Source organism: Drosophila biarmipes, chromosome 2L (assembly GCF_025231255.1).
Source record: "Drosophila biarmipes strain raj3 chromosome 2L, RU_DBia_V1.1, whole genome shotgun sequence".
In the NCBI taxonomy this organism is placed as follows: domain Eukaryota; kingdom Metazoa; phylum Arthropoda; class Insecta; order Diptera; family Drosophilidae; genus Drosophila; species Drosophila biarmipes.
The window spans coordinates 13,986,724-14,010,503 of NC_066612.1; the positions used below are offsets into that span (position 1 = coordinate 13,986,724).

Consider the following 23,780-nt stretch of genomic DNA (forward strand, 5'->3'; position numbering starts at 1 on the left):
TAGGCACGAATTACTTGATTTTTGACACAGTGTTAGAAATAACTTAAATTAAAGGCAAGTAAAAATTGATTATTTTCCCATCAGTTTTTTTCAGTATAAGTAAAATAAGTTATTATAAAATCATGAAATTAAATAAAGATATATTTTTTCCCGGTGTAGACAACTGTTGAGGCGATAAAAAACGAAAATGCAAATCAAATATTTGCACCGAGGCCCAGTGGAGCAGGCTGGGGGTCAGAGCCTCGTCCACCCACCCCTCGCCCGTCTAGGGCGCAGAGGGACTGGGGGCCTGACAACATCCTTAGATTGGTTTGTGCCGGAGCTCGCCAGGAACGCTGCTCGAGGAGAGCATGGGAATTGGCGCACGGCAGACATGACAGGGCAGTCGGGCATCGGCACCGAGGCAGCCGGGACAGCCGGGACAGCGAGGACAGCATCCTACATCCCCAGTTAACCCGGCTAAATGGCAGGGACCGGGCACATGCATCGGCATCGCCAAACAGGATCAACAGGAATTTGCATTTTATGGCGTCTGCGAATGCATTACCCCAACTACGACCGCGCGGCGAGCTCTTTGCGGATTGCGCCCACGCCTGTCCCAGTGATGGTTTAAATTAAGTTTCGTCGAATGGTGCTAAACGCAATTAAAGTCGAGCGGGAGCCGCAAATTATGTGGTCGCCGTCACTTGACTCGCAGGACGTACTGCATCCCTGTGTCCTTGTCGCTGCTCCTTCACATTTTCGGGGGCAATTAAAATGTCAGAAGTGCTGTGACACGACTCGTCCTCGGTGTTGCTTTACAGTTTTAATTGTCTCTGACAATGCAGCTTGTTTATCTTTGCTCGCCGAAGAGCAGAAAGTTAGCTGGGGAAGGAAAGTTCAATGGTCAGCAAACCGAGACGAAGAGTGGACTCGCAAGGTTTGGAAAAATATATTCTACATATTCCCAAAACTGAAAATATAATTTTAAATAATAGGGGTTGAGTTTTAAATGAAGATAGTAAATATTGATTATATTTCAAAAGTGCACTAAATTGAAGTTTATCTAAAAAGTTGTCGTTGTTTTTGGCCCCTATGTACCATAAAGTATTTACCCAATAAAAACGAAATGCATTGGAACGTTTGGTGGCTTGGTTTCCTGCGGATCCCCCATAGCCTAGCATGGAACCTTTTTGGCTGGCGAGCGATATCCACAAATTTGCTGTAACTCGAGTTTTATGCAGCACTCGACATGCAATTTTGTGTGCTCCATGCTCATCTCGGCTGTCTTCGGTTACAGCTCTCGCTTTCAGCATGGCATTGCCCAGGCCAAATCCCTCGGTCCTCGGTCCTCAGTCAACTGTCGCACACACATAACGAATGAGAGCTAAATGCTGCCGACTTGGATGTTTTCCATCCCAGCCATCAATATGCCAGCGATCCTAAGTAGGTCGATGTGGGTGAAAAGGCAGAGGACTAGGTTATAATGTTGCAGGCTGCTGGTTTATTGTCGGGACATTGAATCCATATTTCCCAAATGAACCAGCACTAAACGAGTGTAATTTAAATAGTAAAGAAGAGTTTTATCTATTGAAATTGAAAAATAAACATTAATATGTTCTTGAAAGATATTTTTGCTCAAAGGGTGATAATTAATTGGGCAATCAATCATCTCAAGCGCCATCCCCTTTTTGGCGCTGCCTAATTTATGATTATTTCAAAAGCACACATTGGCTTTCCTTGGGCCACTGAACACTGATGAATTATGGCTTAAGTGCGCGCTTTTCTGCATTTGGCAGTTTTTCCAATGCTAATGAATAGTTTATTATGCTCGATGAATGGCTAAGAGGGCCGTTCCCTTGGGTTCATTTGTCAAGCCAGGCGCGGCCTTAAGAATGCTCTATTCCCAGTTGCATAATTGTGGTTAAAACTCTGACCAGTGCTCGGTGAGAGCTCAGTGCAAAAGCGCACAGGGCCAGCGTCCTTACAAGGTCATTACACACACACTCGCACGCTGACGAGGACTTTCGCCTGATTCAGTATGTGTAAATATTTTGCTCTCCAAAGGCCCCCTTCAGCACGGAGGCTTCCCTGTTGTAGCTATCCTCGTTATCCTGCTTGTGTGTGCCTGGGCAGGACTCTCGCTACGAGGACAGTCGGACAAGGAGTTGCTTCCCTCCACATTCCCCATAAAAGAGTCCCCCTGCTCCTATTCCGCACTAGCACTTGCACACACACTCAATCTCATACGCCATTTGCTGCAACTTCCGCTTCCGTTTGGCTTGGCCGACTTCAATGGCGTGGCATGGTGAGTAGGGGCCGAGCTCTTGAAAATTTACGGGGCCTTTGGTCCTCTGTTGCATTCCTCAAATTACCGACACGCATACTTTATATTGGGCCCGCATTAAGGACCAGATCCCCCCGTCCCTTGCTCCAGCCCCATATCTATTTCTCTGCCCCATGCCACGGCTATCTGCTGCACTTTGTGGCGCTTTTAATTAACGGGAATTTATGCATAATGCGCTCGGCCACCCCCTGCCCAGTCCATTCCAGGCTGGAAGTTATGAGCCGTCAGCGAAATGTGAAAATTTGCAAATGAAAGGGAAAAAGGCTGCTGGGAAGGGGTTTAATTTCGATTTTTAACTGTGGACTGTGGGCTTCCATTAGATTTATTGGATTAATATGCTAATGCCAGGCGGGGTGAGATGACAAATCTACCGGTTACACACGAAATGAATGTACATTCTAAGCAAATTTAAAAAAATACCCGTGTGACATCATGGGCTAATTGAAAATAATGTTCGTACAAGCAATTTTCTAATAATTACGCAAGCCTAGAATAGGGCCAACTCAAATTTACCCACATCGACCGCAAAAACAATTCCGACCAAATGCTTTTCAATTAACAAACGACAGTTTTTCCTTTTGACTTTTTGACAATTTACACATTTGTCGGCGGCACTTTTCCCGACCTCTATTAGGCCGCAACAAAGCGGGGCAGAAAATCTGGGAAATATTTCCAGCGGCTCGCTATAATAACAGCAGCAGAACAAATAAATTACCCAGCAATAACACAATTTTCTAGTTTCGCATAAGCCGCTTTGAAATGACTAAAAATAAAAGAAACTTTTCTCTTCTTGCACTGGCCATAAAAAAGTTTTCTTTGTAGCCAGCAGCTGTGGCAAATGTCGGAAGAGCGACAGGCAGACTCCGGCAGCAGCTCCCAAGCGGAGCAGCAACAGGTGTTTATGGCCACTCAATGGAGCCGATGCCGGCGTAAATCTTGCATTAAGCACTCCTCCCAGCCAGGCTCGCCGAAGGACTTGGCAGCGTTTACGAGCTGCGACCGCAGACACAACTACAGAGGCCGGCGGAACAGCACAGGTTGTGGCACACAGTAAGGCCACGGGGTTTACTGCGCAATCTCTGCAACATTTTAGCAAAACACCAAATTCAAAGTACCTAAGCTCAAGGATCTTCGTTTTAGATCTGTTTTGAAACTTGCCTGCCAGTACTTAAATAGCTCAAACTACAGTATCCTTGTTACACCAGAAGTACATATTAACTATATTAACTATCTATGACTTAAATATGAGGCCAATTTATGTAAAAGAAAAGAGAAATATATGTTTTTCAAACAATTTTCGCTATATTTAATTTTTGGATTCATTATACAATAATATTTTATATAAATATAATTTTTTATTTTTTTTATTTACTTAACATTTTATAACTTATTTGTTGGTATATTATTAATAATAATATTTAGGAAAATTACACAGAAAACTCATATTTCGTTCGTTTTTTTCTTTGAAAATAAAGAAATTCTGTGATGTATATAATTTATAATTATTTTTGCATATTTTTATTGGTATATTTATAAAAATATTATTTACACCATGTTCACCGAAAACTCATGTTTTGCAATTCCTTAAAAATAGTAGTATAGAAAATGAAGATATTCTGTGATCTATAAAATTTGTAATTTTTTAAAATAATATTTTCCTTACATTTTATAACCTAGTTGTTGTTATATTTATAAAAATATTAATTATACCTTCTTCACCATTTGCAATTCCTCAAAAATGCTATTTGCAATCTTTAAAAATAAAGTAATTTTTTGATCTAAATATTTAATTTCTCCAAGATAGGTATAATCTAATATAATGGTGCTTCTGTTACCACATATGACAATAATATTGATACTGTATTATTGTTGGCCCTGTGCTAAGAGAGTTATGATATCAGTCAGTAAGCTAAACCGTTTTTGCATCATTCAGAATTGATATATACCAATTTAATTATTAATTAGTTTTATAATTTTTGACAACATAATTCAAACCCTAACCCCAAAGGAAGCCACAGGAGTGAGGCAGTGGCAGGCGCACTGGCAACATTCCTGAGTGTTGCTGGCAACCTGCGACATATGTTGCTGCTGTTGCCGCCGTTGCCGCTGCTGCTGCCGCTGGCTGGAGGCTCCTCCGAAACGCTTTTCGGTTCAGTTCGCTTTGTGCGTTCGACGCGTGCGGTTGTATCTGGCGGATAAAGAGTAATTGTGCAGCGGACCGGCCAGTGGACAGTGCTGGCCTACTAGAGGTGCCACCGGGTTTTAGGCGCGTGAACTCGTTGCGCATAAATTATATTTTCTGGGCGCTGACCGCGTTTCTTAGCGGATCCAACGGCGGCAGTTGCGGCAAGGAGTCGGTCGACAATACCGCCTTCCTCGCTTCACCCGGCCGCCGATTTGTGGCCGCTGCTTCGGTGTGTGTTTTTATTGGCGTTAAAGGTCGTTTACTTTTTGGCGGCATCAACAACTTTTGTTGCTGTTTTGATTTTCATCTCCCCGGCGAGTGTGTTGGTGCCTGCATTTGTCACTGCGCCTGTGTGCGAGTGTTTATAGCACACTTTCAATTTTCAATAAAAACACAAAACGGCCAAATCGCCGCGAAAATAATAATAAAAGTTCGCACACTGATCTATGACGTCGATTTATTTAACGCAGCAGCTCGTGACGCCTTAAATGCCTAGAATATCGTGATCGTGATAGCATATATAAAATTGAGTGCCCATATGACACGCGCTTTGGTGATATGTGAAAACTGTGCCAGCAAAACTGATAATTACATCAGAGTGATATGAGAATGAAATTTACATTTAAATTAATCAAGATAGTGCAACTTTATTCACACGTTAATTGAGTGACCAGCATCGAAGTACATAAAATAAAATCACAGATAACACAGAAATGGGCAAACGAATATTTCAATTATCTCCATTAATTTAGATTTAAAGAAATGTCCTTTGTAGGGAATACAAGCTGTGTTCCGTTGTCCAAATAAGGTTCTATGTGAGTGTATTCTAAGAGACTTAACAAAGCCAAGAGCCAAGCCGAATGAAAGATTTATTAACTCCTCAGGCACAATTCGCGCTTAGTTGAATGTCTTCAGTGCGAATTTCCCAAGGCGAGCATAATGCATGTGAATGCTTCTCATTCATGGCGACTATCTGTAGTCAGATTCCGTCTACCCATGGAGGGAAAAGCCCGAAAAAAGTGTCAATGCACCCGGGGCAGAACGAGTCCCCGAAAGCCATCAAATACGGCCACAACAACCTAGAGAGCGCGCCCCGAGTGCAATTGTTAATTATGTATGCCAATCTGGTAGCCAGAAATGTTCGCAACACTTTAGCGCCAAGATACGCCCGCAGACAGCCGAAATCTCATGCATTTCATTAAGCAGAAAACAAAGAAAAAATCCGGCAGAAGTATAAGAAAGACCGAAATCATCACCCCACTCAGCACCACCCACTGACCACGGGCCACGAAGTGTTGACGCGTGTTTCGATTTCCATTTAGGCCCTGGACACAGCAACCAAAAAACCCAAAAACCGAGAAACCAAACCAATCCGATCCGAAAAATCCCCACGATTCCGATTCCCACTTGGCCTGCATATTTAATCAGAGCCGCCAAGTCGCTTCGACAATGCAGCCCGCATCAGTTTCAGCTTAATTTGTAATCCATCAGCAGGGCCGAGGATGAGCGCTGCGAGCGTAACCCTTTCTTTTTAATTTACGAGCTTAAAGTTTTGCCAGCCCAAGCCGAAAGTAAAAAGGTTGCTCCGAGGCGTCATCAATTTCGGCGAATGTTCTTCCCAGGCAGCTGCCGCTGCGATCCACAAATTGCAGCTAATTGAAAAGTGTATACAAAACAAATAACAAAAAGCGCAGCCTAAGTGCATTTCCAAGGCAAGCCGGGCAAGTTAACGAGCCGCTGGCTTTCGGCGCGGAGCGGGGAGGCCTATTGATGACGACAGTTTATAAAAATTACGCATGAACAAACTAATTTTCATTATGAAAAATCGCAGAGAAAAACAAAAGCGTTGCGGCGACAGACAGAAGTGTCAGGCGTCTGAGCCAAGATGGTCGACTGGGAGATGTTCTTTCTCTGAAGAAGCTAAGGATGATTCTAAGAACAATTCCCAAAAATAATAATACATTCTGAAAAGAGATGTTCTTTCTCTGAAAAAGCTAAGGATGATTCTAAGAACAATCCTCAAAAATAATAATACATTCTAAAAAACAACATGATGATTGATGATCACATCTCAAGACCCTTCAATAAATACTTATATTGGGTGAAAGGACATCAAATGAATTCTTATATCTAAATCATCAATACCAAAAACAATTTTTGTTGGAATTTTAATCCATATTTTAAAAAATAAAAAAATGATTAAAACCATTTTAAGTCAGCTCAAACTCATTACCCCATCTATATTCCCACCCAAAACTAGAGTATGTTGCTAGCAAACAAGTCGGGCGACTGCAATCACAAATTGGTAGCGCAAAAATAAGCATTTTCATTTAAAATGTTTTATTTATTGAATGGCGACATCGCTTTTGATATGATAACCCGGGCGTGGGCGTGGGCTCTCTGTTTCTGATCGCCATTGGCGGAAATTGTCGTACAGTGGGAAAAAGTGCGCGGCAGTTGACACGATTCCCGAAAAATGTGTCGCAATATATGGAGCCCCTGGGCCATAAACTCTATATGCGTGCTTTTCGTGCTGTTAATCAAAAGAGCAGTGCAAGTTTTTTAATGATGTTGCCACATTGGCGTAATTAGGCAAATGGAACAGGGCGCTGGGGGGACGGAGCCGCTCAGAAGATGCTGACAAAATCGTTCAAGCTGAAAGGAAAACTTTTGCCCTAATGCAATTTGCGCATTTGCCACAAATGGAAAATTTTCTACTTGGCTTCGAGCAACTCCATGGCGACCCTTAGCCTTCAAGGTGTGACGATGAAAATTTACCCTTCATTGACTCAGAATGAGATTCCACTTTCTTTATTCTGCTTAAAGTGAGTCCTCAGGCATGCGTAATTAAGTTGCTTCATCAATTAGTTAAAGTACACAGAACAAAAGAGTGACTTAGTTGGGAGGAAAAGGGTAATTTTAATTAATACAAGTGCGTTTTATTTATAATTTTTTTGTAAGCGTTGTACTTGCTAACAAATAAATATCAAAGGAAAGATAGTTTTGTTGATTACAATAAATAAATTGTCTAAAAATTAGAATATCTTATTACATTGCCATTTTTCTGTGTAGGCCGTGATGAAAATCTTCAAAAGCAAATACTCCCTTCAGGATGCTTGTATTTAAAGTGTGGGCATCGCGCAGGCCCAGTGCCTCGGCACTGCCATAAGCAAGCCGCAAATGTCAGTCGCCAATTACCCAGATATAGGGGGTCCTGGAAAAAGGACCTCCTCCATCTTCGGCGTTCTGCCACTGGCATCCTCGCCCACCCGTTTGACTGCTACCAATTTGGGAGCTATAAAAGTGTCTGCAGCAAAACAAAACACCGAAAAATGAGGGAGCAAGGAATTCTCGGTATTGTTGTCTAGTGCAGCGGTCAGAGTTAACCGGGTTCAACGGGTCGTATGCGTAATCAATTGTTGCAGCTGCGTCACGTTCTCCCAGAGATAGCCGCAAATAAGTGGGCCGCGATCTCTTTCTCGGCTCCCCACCCACTGCTGCGATTTACTTAATCGAGTTTTGGACACATTTTCAGGTCAGTTGCCAGTTGGCAGCTGCCTTTGTGCTCGATATTCTATTGATTGCCAGCCAGGAGAAGCGAAAAATGATGCAAATAACAATAATAAACAGAGTGGCATTTCCATTTGCCAAAATGAATTGCTTGCATGCCCATAGTTTTCCGAGAAATGAGGAGGAAACGAGGAAAATTGAGCAAAAAGTTTAAAACGAATCAAGGGTCAAGACTGCGGACATTAATTACTTTCGGGAATCTGCCACAAAGAGGCATCTCGGTCGGCGGACAATTGACCCAAACTGCCAATAAAGTTGAGTAGCATGAAATGTAAATAAGAAGCCTTCTCTCCTTCTGGCTAATAGCTCGATTATGACGGCGATGACGTTGCCCATTTGCAGCGCACAAAGCCGAGGAGAATGTAATGAGAAAGCCATAAAATAAACAGTTGAATAATCGCCAATAATGAGAGCTGCCAGCGAGTTGTGCCCATCACTCCCTGGGGCCATCTCAAAGATACACGAAACCGATTCGACAGCCATCCCCGCCGTAATAACATCGCAAAATACATGTGAGCTCTTAACAATGGGCCAAAAGAGAAGAGCGACGAGATCAAAGCGATCAAAAGTGCCCCGATCAGTGGGATAAGGCCGCGAAGTAATCGGCTGGGAGGTGTGAACTCTCGTGTGGCCTCTGCTTTGATTGGGGAAAATCAGGCTGATAATTGTCTGACAGGGCTAAAAAAAGATACACATTTTTTGTCAGTTTACGGGCTAAAAATGTTTATAATGAAAATTCGAAATATTTCAATAAGTGATTTATATCCGGGCAATTACATAGAAAAAGTATTTGTTGTCTGTCTGCACGCAATCACTTTTTATTTAATATTTTCGATACGTCTTGCTTATAAAGCTTAGATGAGGGAACTCGAATTGCACATTTTTTGGCAGATCTGAAAAATAAATATTTATTATTATATTTGGTTTGTTAGGGCAAATTTAGATAATTTATTTAGAAGATACATTTGTTTTCTGCTCCGCATAGCTTTGCCTTGAAACTATTAAAGTTGTTGAAGACGTCTTGCTAATACTATTTAATTAGTTAAATTTCATAGCCATCAGCCACGTTTCTCCTTTGGCGATGTGGTAGAAAATTGATTTTCTCCTTAAACAGAAATCACATTTAATTATTTTGCTCTTAAAACAGATTCGAGCGCGCCAAAAAATTAAATAAATTATGCAACAGCTGTCATTAATAAAGTCGAGCGCGAAAAAGCCAAAAGCAACAAAAAATCGAAAATATCCCACAATGAATCAAGGTCAGTGTGAAACAGCATAAATGCAACAGCAACAGTTTCAGCACAGCAGCGGCAAACTGAAGTTGCATTTTGGTTGAAAATCCAGTTTTGTATTTGGTGAGGTGCACTTGTAAAAAGCACACAGCCAGCGATATACGAAAAACGCACTCACATTCGAGTGACTATTGATTTCTTTTACACATCAGGTGAGCCAAAATTGATTAAATCAAGTCGCTCGGGTTTGCATCTCGGGCTGAGCGTTTGCCGGCGCTCTGTTTTTGGGGAAATATAAATTCACTCCATGTCAAAATCAATTTTCAACAAGAAAATTAAACTTTTGCCATATCGGGTCCCATATTTTTCATATTTCCCACCGACGTGCACAGATCGCTTTTTTGGGGCGTGTCAGTGTGTCTGAGCTCTCGTAATTAATCGCTGCGAATGCAAAAATTTATGAGATTTTCATGAATTTTTGAAGCCTTCTGCGGAGCTATGTGGGCTGACCACGGATTGGCATTGAAGTGCGTGGAAAACCGAAAAACACTCGCGGTGACTATGTGCCAACTGACCATATATCAATTAAAGTCGCAGTCACAACAAGAGTCGTGTGACAATTAAATCCGCCAAATACCGAAACGATTGACTTGGCAATCGTTCGGCTGTGAAAATTTGCATGGCTCAGCGAAAATTGCGATAAGCCGCTTTAACGATTATTTGATAAACGCCGAGATTGATCTGTCACAATACCCAGTCAATGTCAACTAATCGGCCGAGCGGCTAATAGCGATATAATTAGTTAATTAAGACCTGTTCGGAATGCGTAGAAGTTGAGGATTGATTCGGACGAGACTGGAAATGCCAAATCCGAAAGCAATTAGCCCATAGAAATGGGTTTTCATTTAGAAATGAATGTCAAACCCTTAACAATTTTAAAATATATATGTTAGGCTTATGTTTTTGAAATTCAAGAAACGAATATTGCCTCAAAAGTAGATAGAATTTGAAAAAAAGTATAACTTTCGCCTAAAATCCCAGATTAGACTCCACTTATATACATTGGGTCACAAGCAAACCAAGTTCCTTGCAGGTTATTGATAAGCAAACAACCCACTTCCAGGAACACTTTAAAGTATCTAGGCTGTCGGCCTCCTCCTTCAGAGTTAGAAATACAATTTTCGCAGCCTGGCAAACCATCTCAATCTGCGAAACGTGTGTTTGCATTTGCCTGCCTTTCGGTTTTGATTTTGTTCCCTGCTATTTTCTTTCCTATTTTGTTTTTCCTTACCTTTTTCTTCACACCCAACTCAGGGGGTAAATATTTGAATTTTCCATTCGTTTGCAGATGGTTTAAAGTTTTCGCTTGGAGAGGGTAGAAAGTTGAACTCGTTGCTTTGTTAGTAGGAGAGCTAAGTAAAACAAAACAATTTCTATATTCTCTAAACATCTTTTGATGCATAACAGATTCCTTCCTTAATAAATAATTTTATTAGCCTTTTCAAAGTTTTCACAGCCATTTTCATCGCCTTGTCGCCGAGCTGCACAAACTCTTTCAAATTCGCATAAAAGATACTAAATATCCGATGGTTTATAATCGATATTCTAGTAAATAAATAGCAATCGATGTGTTTACAATTAGCAAAGGCGAGAGGAGCGAACAGATTATTATTCATGAATGGAAATGGGCAGGGCCATAAAATACTCCTCAGATTCGATTAGAGGCAATTGAAATCATCGAAGTCATCGTTTGCCGTATTTTCGCTATTTTCCATATCTTGGCATTTATATTGAAGGGGTATATAGATTTTTAGTTTAATTTGTCACAATAGTGAGTTTAAAAATATTAATTTGACACAAGAAATTTCTTAGATAATATTTTTCGACCTAAAATAATTAAGCATTTGGATAAAGATGCTCAAAACATTTTGAAAATATAATTTTTTTTAGCATACTGGAAAAAAAGTATCTGTACAGGTTAAATGTTTAAGCTTGATTAAGATTCGTCACAACATGAAATAATAATAAAATTATATGTAACAAATTTTTTTTTTTATAAATTTGAGTATTATATGATCGATTAGCTAGATTTTTAAATATAAAGAGATATATTGAGATAATGAGCTATAATATTCTTGATTAGGATCACAAAAATGCAAAATAAATCGGTATTGGCAAGTATCTTAAGGTCGTTATGCCGAGTACTTGGCCACGTTTCCGAGGTGCCCAACCATCCGCTCAGTTGTTGCTGTTTTCGGTTGCCAGTTGCGAGGTCAGTGGAACATAAACATGCCATAAATCATCCGGCAAAAGTGTGAGCGATTCTGCGGACGAGGTGGAGGTAGTGGGAGTTCCCTGCCTGCGGCCCGTGCTGCGAAATCTCTTTTATTTTCGGACATATTTTTGTCCTTCCTCATCCTGCGCTGAGCACATCATCGTGACATTTCGGGGCGCGCTGAATGTGAAGTTAAGATTCATTTAGCTGGTTCGGCGTACATGTGAAAAAAGCGATTCGTCGACACTTTGTAGCCCATCGCAAATCTAAACTGTCAACAGACTCATTAATTATGACTCGGGCTAGTGGTGAAAAATGGTCCCTCCTCTGCGCCACTATGCCACAGGAAGCATTCTGTGTCAAATTTGTCATTCATCAGCCCTGTGTGTGTGCTGCTCTGGGCCTTTTGTTTCCGACAGGAACAAGGCTCCATCCTTGGGCCAGGAGCTCTGGCCAGCTAGTGATTTGGGCCCATTGTTTATATGAAGTGTTTGATGGGCTGTTGGCTAATTTGGCCCGCTGTGCGGCCGGGTTGATTGGGGGAAAAACTTTCTTTTGTGCTGCCATGATGAGGGTGATGTGACAAAAAGTTGCCAATGCAGGGCATAGTTTTTCTCTTTGACAGAATCTATTCTATAGTTTCAACAAGTAATGATAAACATTTCAATTTTAGAAAATCTATTAACTTTCCCAGGCTCTTATGCAAATTGACATGTGACTGAAGTGTAACCAAGTTGCTGAAGCTAATGGTGTACTTTAGCCGCTGAGAGCCAATACATAATAATTCAAGAGCCGTGACTGACACCTCATTATCATCCCCATCCCCCAGACAGCATCAATCACCGCGATAACCCGAGGAGCCGCTGCATTTGAGCTGCGTTGAGCGTGAAAACGCCGGCAATCAAAGTGAATTCCATTTGCTGACGTGCGGTATATAAAAAAGACAATACAGTGCAACTGAGGCGGAAAGTGAATGCAAAGTGAGTGAAATCCATTCGAACTGCGGCTGGGAGGCGAGTGGGGCAGCTTAGGGAACCGCGACGGCAGCCGGGAATCATGAGCGAGAAACGAATCGCACACAAAACTGTCATCAAATGACAAATGCTTGACGGCATCAATCAAGAAAAGCGACGTCAGCGACGATGGCAGCGCGTTGCCGGTGGAGCTGGCGCCTGGCTTTCGGTCTTCTGCTGCTGCTGCTCCGCCTGCTCCTGCTGCCGCCGGCGATGGGCCTTGATGACGAAACCAAAGAAAGTCCAGCTGCGGGCAGGCAACAGCCACCTGTCCACCTGCCACACCAGCAAAACAGCGAACCACCCAGCCAACTTACTGTGAATAGAACCTTGACATCGACATCGACATCCACCACTGCCACGCCCCCGGGCATCCGGGAGAACGTCATGCTGCCCTCGGCCGACCCCGAGAGGGAAGCCCAGATCATGTACGAGAAGTCCATGCAGGAGTACCACGGCAGCCAGGTGGCCACCGCCTCCTCCGCCTCCTCCACCGACGTCGTCGGCGGCAAGCGCACGCTGCACGCGGTCTGCGAGCGCTGGCTGCAGAAGCACTGCCACTGCACCGGCAGCCTGGAGGTGCTGCGGCTCAGCTGCCGCGGGATTGGCATCCTGGCGGTGCCCGTGAACCTGCCCACCGAGGTGGTCGTCCTGTGAGTATACCAATATTAGGTCTCGAAAATCTAGAATGATTGTTTAGTTTTAATTTAATTAAAGATTTTAAAATCTATAAGCCCTTGGAAATACTGTTTTGCTTTTATCGTACCTAATTCAATTATAAAAAGACTCATTAATTAAATTTAAAAGCATTTTTATTTTTCTAAAACTGAACAATATAATTAATTTTAATTTTAAATAATATTAAATGCACTTAAATTTAATTTATCATACAAATAATACAATACACTTTATCCTATACTTGAATTTAAATTCACATGATTTAAAAAGCAATTTAACTGACAAATACATTTATTTTCAACGTAAATACCATCAATAATGGAAATCAAAATTTAAGCATTAATAGGTAATCATGTTAAATTTCGTTTAAAATAAAGGACACTACCAAAATGAATGAATAATGAAATTTCATTAAAATATTATTATCAAATTTTAATTTTATTTTGACTTAGTTAACCTTTATATTAAAATTATATATTCAACTAGTTATTAAACATTTATAACTTTTTCTCTTTGCGTTATGCATCAATTAAATTAAAATGTTCATTAATGTCAGAAATTAATTTCCAATGATTTCACATGTTTTAATGTGCATTTAAACACGCTGATAAATATGGTTTTTATTTTTAAAGAAAGTTTGACTATTGTTTTTGAATTATTTTTGTATGTAATCTTTCAGTGGCTTTATTTAGAAAACAAAATTAAAATAATTTAATTTTTAAAGAATAGCAAGTATTCCGGGTTATATTTGAGTGGCTTTAATAAGCAAGTGTTCTTACGTTCGTCCTGATCCTTCGGGATACCTTTCGGTAAATCCCCAACACCGCATACCCACAATAGCTGCTCGATTACACCATTAATAACTTCAAGACTTCCCCTTTATTAAGCGCTTAAGCCGAGGCAACATGCCCACAGAGGTGAACCATTTTCCGCAGCTCGAATTCCACAAATCGCATAATTACAAGTCAATTTCGCAGTCCTCGGTCCGATTCGGTTGCGGACGATTTTGGCATGCGGTTTAATCTAATTACACATACGCCACGTTGTGCAGCGTTTCGCAACCGTCGTCGTCGTCCCCGTCGCCTCGTCATCATCATCAGCGGCAGTCGCTCACGTATGTGAGTCACGTTTTCTTGCCGCCGACGGGCTCTCTCAAAGGAGTTGGAGCCGCTTTTGGCTAAGCCAAAGTTTCGGCTGATTAATGGCCAACTCGGACGGTCCATAAATAAATAAATAATTTATTAATTAACGCATCGCTGGGAGACACCAGTCATAAGTCATTAAAATCACTTTCCGATTTTTCCAAAACTTTTCGCTTGGCAGGCGGAGAATTTCTAAAAAACTGTTCCCTTGCCAGGCGGTTCATCTTCATTTTTATGCCATTTTCCGCTGCGCCGAGGTCTCGGGTTATCTCAATATGTTTTTGCACCATTTGCAGTTTGATTGATGGCCCCCACAGAGGATATGCCTCGGTTTCAATCATTTAAGCCTCGTTTTCAATTCATGGCACTGGCAAATGTTTTTTCTTTGCCTTATTGATAGATCAAATGCTTGCATTGCGGATGTTTCAATACTGTTATTAATTTGTTTATTGTTTTGTGTCTGCCATTCATTTCGTCAACAGAGATTTGGGGAACAACAACTTAACCAAGTTGGAGGCGAACTCGTTTTTCATGGTGCCCAGTCTGGAGGAGCTGTGAGTATAAGTCCCTGATTGATGTAAAAATGTGGCGGAAATTGTTGAGTGTTACAGTTTAATTAATGATAAATCTGGCAATTTCATTTATGGTGCGGATTATCCTGCCCACACCGACATGAAGCCCTAGTTGAGCACCCGGCACCCTTGGGGTATTTCGGAAACCACAGAACTTCCCCATTTTAATCTGTGCCGGACGGCAGCAACACGAGTAAAATATGACAACAATACAAAAACTTTCGTCATTTCAGCAGTCAAAGTTGCCGTCGCCGGGCACAGCAACTCATTATTCAATTTCACAGCGAACCCGTTCGCCAAAAAAAAAAGCAAATCACAGCGGTCAACACACGACCCAGCCCTGTGCAAAACCGCAAGTCCGCACTCTAAGCCAAGTCCTGCCCTTTGGCAATATAAATTACTTGATTACGCTGTATATTTCAGCGAGTTGGGACGATTAATTACCCCCGACTTTGCTATCCTTGCAATTTCCTGCACTTTGGCCCGACGACACTCGCCTTTAGTCTGACTTTATGCCCGCCATATTCGGGAGTGTTCGAGATTATTGTTGACCGAGGGCGGGTTTATTTGCAGAACCTTGTCCGACAATAGCATCATTAATATGGATCCCAATGCATTCTATGGCCTGGGCAAACTGAAGCGACTGAGCCTGCAGAACTGCGGCCTCAAGTCCCTGCCGCCGCAGTCGTTCCAAGGACTCTCGCAGCTGACCAGCCTGTAAGTATGCAGGGGAATAGGTTTAAAACAATAAAGCAGGCCAGTGTGTGTGTGCCTGAGTGTACGTGGACGTTTGTGTTTGCCTTTAAGCACTGCCATTAAGTTGGGGATACCGCCGAAAGGATATGCGAGGCCAGCGAGGACCTCTCAGCCGGATGAATTTGTTTGCTTTCGGGCAACACGCTGCCACACGCACATGCACTCGCCGAGCAATTACACGCTATTTTCTCATATTTTTTCCGCTTCTCTGTGCTGTTTTTCCCCCGTTTTATTTTGATATTTTTGCAATGGTTAAAAATAAAAAAACGCACAGACAGCTGAATGGCAACGCCCTGGTCAGCCTGGATGGGGATTGCCTGGGCCACCTGCAGAAACTGCGCACCTTGCGGTTGGAGGGCAACCTCTTCTATCGCATTCCCACGAACGCGCTGGCCGGACTCAGAACGCTCGAAGCACTGTGAGCCCTTTGACCTCAAGAGTTCCCCAAACTAATTACTATCCCGCATGTTTCGAAAACTTGTAACCGACTGAATTGGCCCGATATGTACCTTCGATCCCGTTTCATTTCGTTTTTCGCATGCATTTTGGTAGAGGATTTTGTTTAAACAAACCAATTAGGCTAATTATTTCATTGTGTATCGCATTTGCTGGGGGAGTGTAGAATGGTTTTGTCTATAATGTACTAATTTATGGGCTTAGTCGACTGGCTCACAAGCCAAGTTGATTAAATACTCCAAACCAACGACGGCCATTCGACCATAGTTCCCATATAAACTAACCACAGCCAATAATAATAATTTTATGTGCATGTTTTCATCGAACATTGACCCCGTAACTTCCTTCATGCCAAGCGCATTACCATTTTTAATCTATAAACTTACTCGAGCCACAAAAGGCATTGAATTATAAACGAAAGTTAGGGGATCGTAAAACCATGCGACTGATAATAATTTCTGTGCTCTGCTCCCACTCGAACCATCGACAGTAATTTGGGCAGCAATTTGTTGACAATAATAAACGACGAGGACTTCCCGCGAATGCCCAACTTGATCGTGCTGTAAGTAATTGGGGTCCCCGGCGGCCACATCCATGTGCATCAGCTTAAGCATTCATTTCTCCTCGTCTTGCAGCTTGCTGAAGCGAAATCAAATCATGAAAATCTCCGCGGGAGCTCTAAAAAATTTAACCGCCCTGAAAGTTTTGTAAGTAGCAGGAGCCATGCGATGTAACTTCGAATACTTTAAGCACTTTATGCAGGAAACGCAAAACACACACATGAGCCAAGGCGACAGGACATAAACACGCTGACACCAGGGCGACCCACCAAACTGCAATTGGTATCGAATAGAAAAATGATTTCTTCTCGGCAGGGTTGGGTCGAAAGTTAAATGCTCTAAAAGCAGGTTAAAAGTGTTAAATGTGCTTGGGGTTTCAAGTTGTAGAAGGGCTCTAGAAAGGGAAAATTTCCGATTAAACATTAATACATAAAGTACTGATTCTAGGTTCCCTGATCACATTAATATTTGGGAAAACAAAATATGGCTTAATCTAGTATTTTATTTTAATACAGAGACTTAGGAGTTACCTTACTAAGCATGAGAGGAGTAGACAAGAACTTTGTTACCTCAAGCGAGCTCAAGTGGCAAGTGGAAATGGTGTTTATCCGTTTTGCGGCCATGGCTCGAATAAATTTCAATTTTCCAGCAAAGCGTGGAAAACTTTTCGGTTTTTCTTCCTTTCGAGCGGAGCTCGGCTCGGATCCGACAGCTTAAATTGTCGTCGCCAGCGTTGACGTTCTGCGCTGCTGTTTACCGCAAATTTTTGGCTTTTGCGCTGCACGCTTTTCCGTGGGCCCATAAGAGCGCGCCCCTCGGCGCCTTATCCACCCACATGTCCTTCCCACCCACTCATCCCCGCCACCCACGGCGGGCAGCAGACAAATATGCAAATTTATGTTGTGGCTGACAGGGTTCCATTCTCTTCTCGAACAGGACTAAGGACCACGCAGGGGGCGTGGCCAGCCTTCCGAGGAATGCATCACGTGAATGTGAAAAACTTTTCCCCGTGCAGCGCGTAAATCTAACCATTCACGAAGAATGGGGGAAATATTCCGTGTGCATGCTGCCGTTTGGCCCCAGATTTATGGAAGCGGAGTCACGCCCGCCGAAAGTGGAGTCAGAGTGGGTCACATGTGGGGGAAATGAGATTGAAAGTTGGTGGCGAGAGCATCTGCTGTTCTCCCACTTGGAATATCGTTAGCGTAGGTGCAGTGTATTGGGAAAGGATCTTTGCCATGCCTTTTTTATAATATAGCATTAGATTATTTTAAAAACAAAGTTAGTTAGCTAGATCGCACTTTCTACTTAAATTATGACGAATCAGTCGCATTTCATTGAGGAATTCACCGCCAAGTTTGTTTTCCAATTGCATAAATAATTGAAATCAGAGCAGTTCGAAAAATAAATACTCTCAGCCTTGTGCTCACGCATAAATTTGCATCTCCTGGTAGAGCCAGGAGGCACCCCATCGGAAATGGGAAACCCACCGCAAGGAACTACGTGACGTCACGTAGCAAAAGAAAACTGACCCCCAAACAGAGTCATGCAAATGGCTGTGATTTCTGTGCAAAATGAAATAGCAGGGCAAAATTTGCAACTCAATTTCTAAAATCGAAATCAAGAGCTGTATTTCAAAGCATCTTCTACCATTTTTCCTTTCGCAGGGAGCTGGACGATAATTTAATAAGCAGTCTGCCCGAGGGACTCAGCAAACTGTCGCAACTGCAGGAGCTGTAAGTATATATATCGGATGAACCTGAAAGCACAGGTGTTGGACAAGTGTTATAAGCCCAAGTGGAGAGTGGGGGGCAGTTGCAGATGCCGGTGGTGTTGTTGACTTGCCACGACATTTACCACTTTGTGGGGCGGCACACAGGCGGAAACCGAAAATCATAACGCATCATTACTTGCCCAATTTATGGCCACATCCAGTCGCAGCCTGCTCGGTTCTATTCCGCATCCTGCCAGCCACGAATCGAGCAGTGCTGGCTGCTTCCTTGAGCAACTGCGAAAGGAGCAGGGCAGCCATGTCGCTGCCACAGCAGCAACATCGCCGCTGCAGCAGCAACATCTCGGTCCGCGGCAACTGTCATGGCAATGCTGACGTCGTTTGCGATTGCAAGAAGTCCCCGAGGAAATTCAATTTCTGGTAAACAGGATAATTATGAGCATGTTAAATGTTGCGATAAAAGCCACGCTGTGCTGCATCTCCAGAGCCAGTGCATCCATGATTGGGGAATTAAGCTGGTAAATAAATTCCTACGACTGTACGGGCAAAAGAAGCACAAGAATCCCTCCATGTGTGTGCGGCTGCTGTGGATGTGGCACAAACAAAAAATCAAATTTAAAAGGATTAAAAGCAGCCAGTAAGCGTCTGCGCTTTGTTGACTCCACTCGTAAAAGCATGGCAGTCGGGCCAAGTCAGGGCAACAAACTGGGAGAGATAAACAAAAGATGTTTCCACTTGCAGAGATTCTAGGCGAAACTTAATTTGTGTGGTTTTACAATTTGGGGAAAGTGTCAAGCAATTGAATAAGCCTTGTGGTCGGTGACCATTTTCTGTGGGTTAACTCCACTCAACGCCCCGAAAAATGCTGGCCAAGATACACAGAAAGACGTTAACAATATGAGCGCCCGAAAGTATGCTCTTGTCACAGTTTATTTTTGGCATTGTTGGCTTGCTTGCAAAACTTGACTTTTAAATGCAGCTGCAGCCGAGTGCCACTTGCCAGCAGTGTGTATCCGAAAGATACTTTTCTTGGCATTGGATAAACGTTTTTATTAAATTTGGCCAACCCCCCTACCCCGCAGCTCCATCACCAGCAATCGACTGCGCTGGATAAACGACACGGAACTGCCCAGGAGCATGCAAATGCTGGACATGAGGGCCAACCCCCTGTCGACCATCTCGGCAGGCGCCTTTCGGGGGATGACCAAGTTGCGGAAGCTGTGAGTATCCTTCCGGCTGGATTCTGAAATATCCGCGGTGACTGCTTGACCTTTGTGCAGGATTCTATCGGATGTGCGCACTCTGCGCTCCTTTCCCGAGCTCGAGGCCTGTCACGCCCTGGAGGTACTGAAACTTGATCGCGCCGGCATTCAGGAGGTGCCAACGAATCTGTGCCGTCAAACGCCAAGACTGAAGAGTTTGTAGGGGAATTCATAGTTTATAAAAATAATTTGTGTCTGACTGTCATTTATTTGCAGAGAACTAAAAACCAATTCCCTGAAACGCATCCCAAATTTAAGTAGCTGCAGAGACTTAAGGCTGTTGTGAGTTAGGAACATTTCTGGAGTTTTTTCCACAGTATTAATGTGTTTTTTAACCCAGAGATCTATCGAGCAATCAAATCGAATCGGTGCAGGGAAAGCCCTTCAACGGACTCAAGCAGTTGCACGACCTGCTGCTCTCCTACAACCGAATCAAGGCGCTGCCCCAAGACGCCTTTCTGGGCATTCCCAAGCTCCAGCTGCTGTGGGTTAATATTCGATCCGAAATGATCATAGATCACTGAAGAGTATTTGCTTTACTTACAGTGACCTGGAGGGCAACGAGATCTCGCACATTCACAAGGAGGCCTTCTCCGGTTTCACAGCCCTCGAGGATCTCAATTTGGGCAACAACATTTTCCCCGAACTGCCCGAGTCGGGACTGCGTGCCCTGCTCCACCTGAAGACCTTCAACAACCCGAAGCTCAGGGAGTTCCCGCCACCCGACACCTTTCCCCGGATCCAAACTCTTATTCTGTCTTATGCCTACCACTGCTGCGCTTTCCTCCCCTTGGTGGCCATGTCCGCCCAGAAGAAGACCTCCCAGGTCCAGGAGGCCGTGCTCTTCCCCTCCGACGCGGAGTTCGACATGACCCTGTGGAACAACAGCATGATGAATATATGGCCCCAAATGCGTGAGTACAGATATACAAAAATTAATTTATTATACAAAAATGGGAAGTACAAAGAACTTCTCAAATACTTTGATAAAAAATTTTAATTTAAAGAAACTAAAATAGTTTTGGTTCTTTTTTTTAATGCTCTAGAATTATAAATTAGAAAACCGTTAATAAGAAGAATCTTTTTTAATTTTAATTTTAATCTATCCAAAGACAATCTGAGCCAGCAGCTGGGTGCCGCCATGCACGATCCCTGGGAATCGGCGGCCAACTTCAACGAGGAGCAGCTGCAATCGCAGACGGGCGGACAAGTCGCCACCAGCTACATGGAGGAGTACTTCGAGGAGCACGACGCGAGTGGTCCTGGCACGGGGTATGGCTTCGGGACGGGTCTGTTCTCCGGCATGTCCGCCGAGGACTTCCAGCCGGGATCGGTGCAGTGCCTGCCGATGCCAGGACCCTTCCTGCCCTGCGCCGATCTCTTCGACTGGTGGACCCTGCGCTGCGGCGTGTGGGTGGTCTTCCTGCTCTCCCTGCTGGGCAACGGCACCGTGGTCTTCGTGCTCCTCTGCTCGCGCTCCAAGATGGATGTGCCGCGATTTCTGGTCTGCAACCTGGCGGCTGCGGACTTCTTCATGGGCATCTACCTGGGCATCCTGGCCATTGTGGACGCGGCGACGTTGGGCGAGTTCCGCATGTTTGCCATTCCGTGGCAGATGTCGCTGCTCTGCCAGTTGTCCGGCTTTCTCGCCGTGCTCAGCTCCGAGCTGTCTGTCTACACGCTGGCGGTGATCACCTTGGAGCGGAACTATGCCATCACCCATGCCATCCACCTGAACAAGAGGCTGTCCCTGAAGCAGGCGGGCTACATAATGAGTGTGGGCTGGGTATTCGCCCTGGTGATGGCCTTGATGCCCCTGCTGGGCGTCTCGGACTACAGGAAGTTCGCCGTGTGCCTGCCCTTTGAGACCACCACGGGACCGGCCAGCCTGACCTACGTGATCTCACTGATGTTTATCAACGGATGCGCCTTCCTCACCCTGATGGGCTGCTACCTGAAGATGTACTGGGCCATCAGGGGCAGCCAGGCGTGGAACACCAATGACTCGCGCATTGCCAAGCGGATGGCCCTGTTGGTCTTCACGGACTTCCTCTGCTGGTCGCCCATCGCCTTCTTCTCCATCACGGCCATCTTTGGACTGCAGCTGATTTCCCTGGAGCAGGCCAAGATCTTCACGGTTTTTGTGCTGCCCCTCAACAGCTGCTGCAATCCCTTTCTCTACGCCATAATGACCAAGCAGTTCAAGAAGGACTGTGTTACGCTGTGCAAGCACTTCGAGGAATCCCGTGTCGTGGGCGGCGGTCAGGGTGGGCGAGGTGGAGCAGTGGCACGCACCAAGAGGGGTGAGCTGCCGCCACCTCTGCTGCCCGCTGCAGCGGTGGCCCATCCGCCGGGCTGCCGGTGCCTGAGGATGCTGCCCAGCGAAATGCCCAACTGGCACAAGATGGAGCAGACGCCGAGCTTGTGGCACCGGCTGAGGACCTTCTGCTGCGGGGAGAGCAGGAGGCGCCGCAAGCAGCGACGGCAGCCGCAGCAGCGTCGCCAGAGGGCCTATACCGCCGCTGCCGCCAATCCGTATCAGTATCAGTTCGCCGAACTGCGGCAGCAGCGCCAGAACCGAGCCAGCTCCATTTCCAGCGAGAACTTCTGCAGCTCGCGGTCCTCCAGCTGGCGTCATGGTCCGCCCTCGTCCGCCCCCTTGGCGCCCGGGAACTGCAGCATGCCGCTGAAGATGCTGGAGCCGCATGGCCACCAGCATGGCCATGGGAGGAGGCGCCACTCCGCCTGGCTGATCACCCGCAAGACGTCGCAGGACTCCAACTTGTCCAGCTCGCGGAACGACTCCTCCGCCTCGGCCACCACCGCCAGCACCTCCACCTTCCGGCTGTCGCGATCGAGTGCCGGCAGTAGCACACCCCTGCCCTCGATCATAGGTATGTAGTTCCCTGATTATAACATAATAATGTGCATATAAAAGTAATATAATTATAAAAGGATTTGTCTATCGGACACAGTCAAAAGACACTTAGCATGACAATTAATTTATTTCTTTTTTTTTAATTTTAAGTTAAACACAGAAAGCTCATTAAATGTTTTAATCTCTGACCTTGTTGTTAAATTATTTTAAAATTAAATTCCTAATTATTATAGTTATGTTTAATTTTAATATCATTTAAATTAATTAGCATCACATGAATTTTCAAATTTGCACAATTTATTCCATTTGAAATGGTTATCCAGCCCACAACGGCAAGGCCCAGTTGGATGCAGTGAAGCCGAGACTGGTCCGCCAGGAAGCGGTGCAGGAGGAAGAGGACTCGTCACCGCCTCGCCTGGGTGTGCGTTTCCTGCCCACCATACCCTCGGCTGCCGACAGTTCGGTCATCATGGAGGACGGCGACTCGGCCAACGCGGGAGTAGCCGGATTTCTGGGCATGCCCCTTCCCGGAGCAGCCAGTGGCTTCCTCATTGCACCCTCCAGCGCCAACACCTCTCCACCACCGGTGGTGCTGCAGCCGGCGAAGCCACCACCCGATCCCAACGACGCACCACCATGATGGTGGGACTGGCGGGGAATTGGATTGGGTCTGGGATTGGGGAGAGCCAACCGGGAGACCTTTCTGTAAGAGTCAAGGGAACAGGACGAAAGCTGACTGTGTTCATAGATTGTATACGGGCGGGATGGCGATGGGATGAGGGCTGGACGAGGGACTTGGCACTTAGGCTAGTAAAGACGCAAAGTAAACAAAAACCGCTTTAGGCATCTAATATTAAATGTATTTGTAGCCTTAAGTAGCCAATTTGTTAAGTTAGATCGCGCCGAAGATCAATATCCACTTGAATTGTGACCCTAAGGATAACAATGCTGGAAGGATGAGTCGCTGGTCCAGTTTCTTAAATTGTTGTTGAACCAACGAATCACATAAACTTCCCTGTTTTCAGTAAGCGTTTTTGTTTTTATTGTTACAAATATAAAATAAAAATTCAAATTCAAATTGAAATGGATATACTAGTTTATCGAAACAAGTACCTTAACAACAACTTGAGAAACTGGCCGATA

General features: G+C 44.3%; 1 protein-coding gene across 3 annotated transcripts; it reads left to right on the forward strand.

The window, feature by feature from the left end:
- Positions 1-4,495: 4,495 nt before the first annotated feature.
- Positions 4,496-23,665, forward strand: LOC108034155 (lutropin-choriogonadotropic hormone receptor). 3 transcript variants are annotated; one of them, XM_050885037.1, is made up of 15 exons: positions 4,496-4,575; positions 12,418-13,254; positions 14,904-14,975; positions 15,567-15,710; positions 16,024-16,167; positions 16,696-16,767; positions 16,841-16,912; positions 18,433-18,501; positions 19,580-19,717; positions 19,778-19,918; positions 19,976-20,041; positions 20,100-20,243; positions 20,306-20,673; positions 20,872-22,653; positions 22,961-23,665. In XM_050885037.1, exons 2-15 carry the CDS (start codon positions 12,731-12,733, stop codon positions 23,275-23,277), a joined length of 4,053 nt encoding a protein of 1,350 aa, XP_050740994.1. In that variant the 5' UTR covers positions 4,496-4,575; positions 12,418-12,730; the 3' UTR covers positions 23,278-23,665. The 3 variants fall into 3 exon arrangements, with proteins under 3 accessions (XP_050740994.1, XP_016964445.1, XP_043950126.1); XM_017108956.3 differs by lacking the exon at positions 4,496-4,575 and having other exon boundaries at positions 11,349-13,254; XM_044094191.2 differs by lacking the exons at positions 4,496-4,575; positions 12,418-13,254; positions 14,904-14,975; ... (1 more) ...; positions 16,024-16,167; positions 16,696-16,767 and adding an exon at positions 16,968-17,047 and having other exon boundaries at positions 16,863-16,912.
- Positions 23,666-23,780: the final 115 nt, after the last annotated feature.

Bases quoted from the DNA above. Each gene is read 5' to 3' on its own strand.
- LOC108034155 (XM_050885037.1), top strand. From the start codon at position 12,731: ATGGCAGCGCGTTGCCGGTGGAGCTGGCGCCTGGCTTTCGGTCTTCTG. The intron at 20,244-20,305 runs GTGGGTTAATAT...CTTTACTTACAG, and splicing joins ATTCCCAAGCTCCAGCTGCT to TGACCTGGAGGGCAACGAGA. The intron at 22,654-22,960 runs GTATGTAGTTCC...ATGGTTATCCAG, and splicing joins ACCCCTGCCCTCGATCATAG to CCCACAACGGCAAGGCCCAG.